The 6,454-nt window shown below is 35.9% G+C and overlaps 1 protein-coding gene across 1 annotated transcript; it reads right to left on the reverse strand.

Moving 5' to 3' along the window:
• Positions 1–1,690: 1,690 nt before the first annotated feature.
• Positions 1,691–3,859, reverse strand: LOC114406153. The gene is made up of 4 exons (XM_028368747.1): positions 3,528–3,859; positions 2,511–2,559; positions 2,264–2,424; positions 1,691–2,178 (listed from the first exon to the last, which is right to left on the reverse strand). The coding sequence occupies exons 1-4, from the start codon at positions 3,738–3,740 to the stop codon at positions 1,993–1,995; spliced, it is 609 nt and encodes a 202-aa protein (XP_028224548.1). The 5' UTR covers positions 3,741–3,859; the 3' UTR covers positions 1,691–1,992.
• Between the last annotated feature and the right edge of the window lie 2,595 nt (positions 3,860–6,454).

Below are 6,454 nucleotides of genomic sequence, written 5' to 3' on the forward strand. Positions count from 1 at the left end.
TCCTGTTGTGAAGGAGGGAACTGTAAAGATCAATGCTGGCAACAATGAAGTTCAGCTGAGTGACGTCTATCATGTTCTTGGCTTAAAGAAAAATGTCATTTATGTCTCACAAATCACTAGCTCAGGCAAGCATCTTCTTTTTGGCCCCAATAGCGTCAAAATCCTGAATGATGTGAGAAATATTGATGCTGACATCATATTGGAAGAAAAAAGGAAGGATTCTTTGTTTGTTTTATCTGCAGGAGAGGCGTATGTCAAAAGAACCAGCCAAGTTGGTAGTCCTACCTTGTGGCATGCTAGACTTGGGCATGTAGACTATCAAATGCTACAAATTATAGCATCTAATAAGCTTATTGGTGGGCTTCCAGAATTGAAATAGGTGAAGGAGGAAGTTGTTTGCCAAGGATGTCAATTATTTGGTAAGCATCTAATAAGTTTATTGGTGGGCTTCCAGAATTGAATTGGTGGACTTGTAAATCTATTATTTGGTAAGGCTTAAAAGCTGCCATTTAAAAGTTCCAACAGAGAAAGAACCATTCCTTTCGAACTTATACACACAGATCTAATGGGGTCGAAAAAACACCTAGTTATAGTGGATGTAAATATACTATGGTTCTAGGGGATGATTACACTCGATATACTTGGTTGTATTTCCTAAAGGAGAAAAGTGAAGTTACACATAAGTTTGTTATTTTCTCTGACATGGTGGAGAAGGAGTTTGATGCAAAAATCAAATGCTTGAGGAGTGACAATGGAGGTGAGTTCAACTCAACAGATTTCACAGTTTTTGGTCATGAAAAAAGGGATCCAAAGGCAATTTACTTGTCGAGATACACTGCAGCAAAATGCAGTGGCTGAAAGGAAATTAGCTCATCTAACTTCAGTGAGCTTGTCATGGATACATGACAAAAATCTGCCTCGTGAGTTATAGGCAGAAGCAATTCAATTTGCTTGTCATGTAATCAACAAGTTGCCTCCATGGACAGGCAAAGAGAAATCTCCATTTGAACTACTCTATGGGGATAAACCAGTAGTGGATTATTTTCGAGTCTTTGGAGCCATCTGCTATGTACATATTCAAAAGACAATAAGAAGCAAATTAGATCCAAAAGCCAAGAAATGCATCTTTGTTGGCTATGCCCTTATAGAAAAGGGTGGAAATGTATGGATCCAATCACTAAGAAATAATTTACATCTTGAAATGTAGTATTTGATGAGATTTCTTCTTAGAAAGCTGAAGAAGAGGTTGTCTCAACTGATGAGTTCAGAGGAGAAGTGCAACCAATTGCAGATGTAGATGAGCAATGAGTTACTAACGTAGAGCAACAAGGAGAGGAAAGCATTGAGTCAGCTGAAATAGATGCAGAAGAAGTAAGAAGGTCCGATAGAAGAAAAAAACTTCCAACATATTTAAAAAAAATTAATTATATTTTCCCCTTGTAATTTATTAATCAGAATCCTCAAGCCACAACATTCATCTTTACTTTAGTAACAGGACCCTAAATTATTGAACTTTGACTGCAGAGCCGCTATGTAGCACGAATACCTTTGGTAGTTTGGTACAGTTGACGCATGAATGTATGCTTTCAAGGGAAACGAATTCTCTCTATTTTCTTTTTTGTTCATTTCTTTTATTTTTATGTTTTTAGAAAAATAAATCAAAAGATGCATACTTTATGAGAATTCAAGATGAAGTAACACTAATTTTCTCAGAAAAATTCTATTCTTCTGAGAGATGTTATGAATAAATCTTCTAAGATGCCTTTTTAAAAATCACTATCACTATGGTATGACATACAGCAAAAGCGCTATCTATTGCCCATGAAACTCCTAGTACTATACAGATTAACAGAAGTGGCCAAAACTGAAATTCAGCTAAAGTACTATACAGACGATATTTCCGATGCTTTGGAATCCAGTTCTTCTTGAGGATTATTAAGAAATTCAGCTAAAGTTGGCACTTCAAAGTCAAACCTGGGGTTCCTCATTTGGCTAGGCAAGTTGATCTTCCTCTGTTATTTTCTGAAGTTCTACATTCTCCCAATCTTCGAGAACAACTATTCTATTCTTAGTTTCCCAAGTGTGGATCAATCGATCCAACCCTGGCTGCCAAATAATATCCCCCCCTTCTCCTTTCAGTATGAACTTATACTGGAATGTTTGTCCAGCAGGCATATCCTGATTACACAAAGGAAGCATATACAACATTTATAAAAGTTTTTGATCCAACAATATTTTCAAATTCTGAACAGATTTTACTCACCAGCTCCACAGCCCATACATGTCCTTCAGACCATGTCATGGGTAATGCCTCTAAAGGGTCCCATGAACCAAGCACAGGACCACCTCCAACTATAAGAAACTGTTCACCAAAATTACAAGTCTTTTGTAACTGGAACGATACACGAACAAACTTTGATTCATCTGCACAACAAATTACAATGTTGGGATTTTGAGTTCCACGGCATATATATGTAGTAGGAAAAATACAAAAGGTCATTAGAACCCACTTGTTTGTTCACTCTGTTGAGCCTGAGGCTCCACAGTTTCCAAGTCCACCTGCAACATTTTATTCGGGCCAAGAGACTGTCTCATCAAACATGCCAAAATCTTGTACGTTCTCAATTTATTTAATGTAAATACAACAACTAGACAACCATTTCTTAACGAATTTCCCCACATAACAGAAAAGCCAATTAGTTTGGGAACAAAACATGGATTTAGATCTTTAAATACTTTTAGTGTTGTTCTGCAATCAGAATTTGACTCTTTTAGTGTTGTTCTCCAATCAGAATTGGAGTTTTAATTAGGTAATCTATGCTAATTCTTAATGCAAAATTTATAACACGAATTATTGAGGTGAAACTCCAACTCCAATTGAAAACCAGTACTAAAAGTATTAAGAAATTGCATCTAAGTTTTGTCTTTCATTTGGCTCATATCCTCTTGAATTATACAAAATCATTGAAATAAATTCTCAAGACAGTAAAGAGGCTCCACCAGTAACACCAAAGCAACAGAGAAAACTTCAAACCCGAAATATGCTGGAAAGAATCGTACCAAGCTATAAAAAACAAAGTAAATTGTTGAAGTCGCCAAACATTTCAAGAAATAACCATTCCCATAAAAGGGAAACAAAAAAAGAAAGTGAAAATGGAATCAGAACCAAGAAGTCTAGCATAGCAGTAATACGAAATGTTTCGTAACAAGTTTTGGATCTACGCATACTCATACAAAAGGGAGAATATTTAGCGTATAAAAAGAAACCAAAAGGTGAGAAGAAACTGGGCAAGCTACTAGGAAACACGAAATTTCAGAAAAAGGAAAGAAGAAAAAAAACAAGAAAAGAAAAAGAAGCATATTTTGAGAACCCAACAAGAATCACCCCCACTTGAAAGCAATCATGTTCCTAACATGCAAACAAGAAACACCCCAAGAAGACCAAGAACAAACAAAAGAATTATGATAGTTCCAACAAAGAAAAACAAAAATGTGAAACTAAGCATAGAAAAAAAAAAGAAGCAAACCTGGTCCTTTGGTGGCACTGCATGAACAGGGTAAAGATCATTGTTTCGAACCAGTTTCAGGAGCAATAAATTCCATCCCTTTTTCTCACTTTTGGAACGAAGGGTGAAGCAGAATTCGGGTCTATCAGAAACACAAAGGGGAACTCTGGGAGAGAAGGGTCCTAGAGTCTCGACCATGGCCTTAGAACAAGAGCTTGTGAGGGCTTTCATCATTGGTGAAGTTTGTTGTGCCACACAACAATGAGTTTCTGGGGTGAGAGTGAGACACTGGTTTGGTTTTTAGTTCCTTTCTTCGATCGCTTTAGTAGTTGAGAATCTTGAATCTATCTGGTGCTGACGGTGAGGGTCGTTTTATATAGTGGTGGGGTTTACGCAGTTTGTTTATCCACGTGTATGTGTCATGTGGACAGGAGGTGGCATCACTGGAATTGGTTCACGGTTTTTTAAGTGAAATACTATTGCTATATTTTTTATTTTTCTAAATATTTTAACATTTTAGTTTTATAAAAATTTAAACTTCTATTTTATATTTTAATAAAAGAGAAAATAGATTATGTATTAAAAATATAGAATATTTTTACACTGTCATTCAATTACATTTTATAAATAATTATGTTTCATAATTTTTTTAACTTTTAGAATAAATATTTTAGAAGTGATATATATTTGATTTTTTTTATTCAATTACACTGTCATTCAATTACATTTTAACGGTTGAAATGTATGCATAGGTGAATCATTTTTTCCTTAGATTCAACAATAGTTTAGTGTTTATTTTGTTGCGTAAATGACATCAAATATATATACTGGACTGACATATATAACGCTTGCTAATCCTGCATTTATTCTGAACAAATTGAACATTTATTGATTAAAAAAATTAATCATTTTCCCAATACCCCTCAAGGCTCAAGTTTCTCCACAACTTTTTCTTCGACATTAACCTTATAACGGTAATGTTTAACACAGAACAAGATATATACGAGATTAATCAAAGCTAACCTAGCCATGAGGAAGCAATAGTAGTCCAATCTTCCAGCATTGATGTCATCATTCAACCAATCAATTCCACCATGCTTCCGAGTCAGTTGGTGCACAACATTAACCAACAAGGTTCCAACATAAATTGAAAATGCCACCACAAGATATTGCAAAGAGTTTCCTATGCTTTTCATTTTATCTAGTGACTCAGTGCTGTAGAACTGAATGTGTCCAACAACTGTAAACATCTCACATTGCACTCATGAGTGCACCATGTGAAATAGCCACACCCCTTCTTTGTCACTCCACCAAGCCAACACTTACCATTGTGAGAATTGAACACACATCACCAATAGTGATTAAGGAACAAGCCTATGGTGATTAGGGACACCATGTTGTGCTATGGGAATCAAGCAGGGAATGCCTAAAGCCCGGATTGGAAGCATTTTGATCAAACATTTGACTTCTTCCATTTGCTGAATGATGCAAATCCTCCAGGGATTCTTCACATAATCTTCTGTGTTGAGATCGTTGTCTTGTATAAGGTTTAGAAACTTCAAGAATAATTATGGTCTCATCAAACTTTCTTTTTCCCGATGGGAACTCTATTAATAGGCCTCCTATATTCAATGGTGTGGGTTATCATTACTGGAAAACCCGTATGCAAATCTTCATAGAGGCTATAGATTTAAACATCTGGAAAGCCATTGAATTTGATCCTTACATCCCTACTATGGTAGCAGGAAATGTTGGATCGAGTGGCCTCAGAATAATTAAGAAGGGGGGGTTGAATTAATTATTCCTAAACCTTTACTAATTAAAAAATTACTCTTCTAAGGCTTTTACTAAGTTCTTAAGAGAATAAGGAGTAGAAGAGAAACTTAACAGAAAGTAAAAGCGGAAATTAAATGCACAGCGGAAATTAAAAGAGTAGGGAAGAAGGAGACAAACACACAAGAGTTTTTATACTGGTTCGGCAACAACCCGTGTCTACATCCAGTCCCCAAGCGACCTGCGGTCCTTGAGATTTCTTTCAACCTTGTAAAAATCCTTTTACAAGCAAAGATCCACAAGGGATGTACCCTCCCTTGTTCTCTTTGAACCTAGTGGATGTACCCTCCACTAGAACTGATCCACAAGAGATGTACCCTCTCTTGTTCTCAGTCAAACCCAAGTAGATGTACCCTCTACTTGTACCACAAAGGATGTACCCTCAATTGCGTTAAGACAAAGATCTCAGGCAGTTAAACCTTTGATACTTTGTGAATGGGGATACAAAAGAATTCTCAGGCGATTAGTCCTTCGAAAACTTTTGTATAAGGGAAAGGGAAGAATCAAAAGAATCCTCAGACTATGTCGTTTTGAATTCTTTGACAAGGGAGAAGGGAGACACAAAAGAATTCAGGCGGTTAGTCCTTCGTTCTTTTGGAAAAGGGAGAAGAGAGACACAAAAAGAATTCAGGCGGTTAGTCCTTGGCGAATTCTTTTTGGCAAAGGGAGAAGAGAAAGAAAAGATGAATAGCACAAGTTTTCAAGGTTTAGAAAACCAGAAAACTTTGGAAAGCTTTTGGCACAAAGAAGAAGAAGTTCAAAGAGATTCAGGGCTTGTAAAAGATTGATTGAATAAGTGTTCAAGATGATTGAAATGCAAAACAAAGCCTTGCTTTTATAGACTCTTCATGTCTGGTCAAGACAACCATTAGAAGAGTTATGACTTTTAGAGAAACTTAAAAACCAATTTGAAAAAGTCAAAAACTATTTGAAGAGTTACATCTTTTGATTTATTCAGAAACAATCACTGGTAATCGATTACCAAATTAGTGTAATCGATTACACAAAACTTTTATGTGAAAGGATGTGACTCTTCACATTTGAATTTGAATTTCAACGTTCAAAGGCACTGGTAATCGATTACCAAAACATTGTAATCGATTACATCTTTTTGA

Source organism: Glycine soja, chromosome 3 (genome assembly GCF_004193775.1).
Source record: "Glycine soja cultivar W05 chromosome 3, ASM419377v2, whole genome shotgun sequence".
NCBI classification, from domain to species: Eukaryota; Viridiplantae; Streptophyta; class Magnoliopsida; order Fabales; family Fabaceae; genus Glycine; species Glycine soja.

Coding starts and splice junctions, on each gene's coding strand:
- LOC114406153 (XM_028368747.1), bottom strand. CDS start 3,740: ATGATGAAAGCCCTCACAAGCTCTTGTTCTAAGGCCATGGTCGAGACT. Junction 2,560..3,527: donor CAGTGCCACCAAAGGACCAG/GTTTGCTTCTTT, acceptor AAAATGTTGCAG/GTGGACTTGGAAACTGTGGA. Junction 2,179..2,263: donor ATGTATGGGCTGTGGAGCTG/GTGAGTAAAATC, acceptor TTGTGTAATCAG/GATATGCCTGCTGGACAAAC.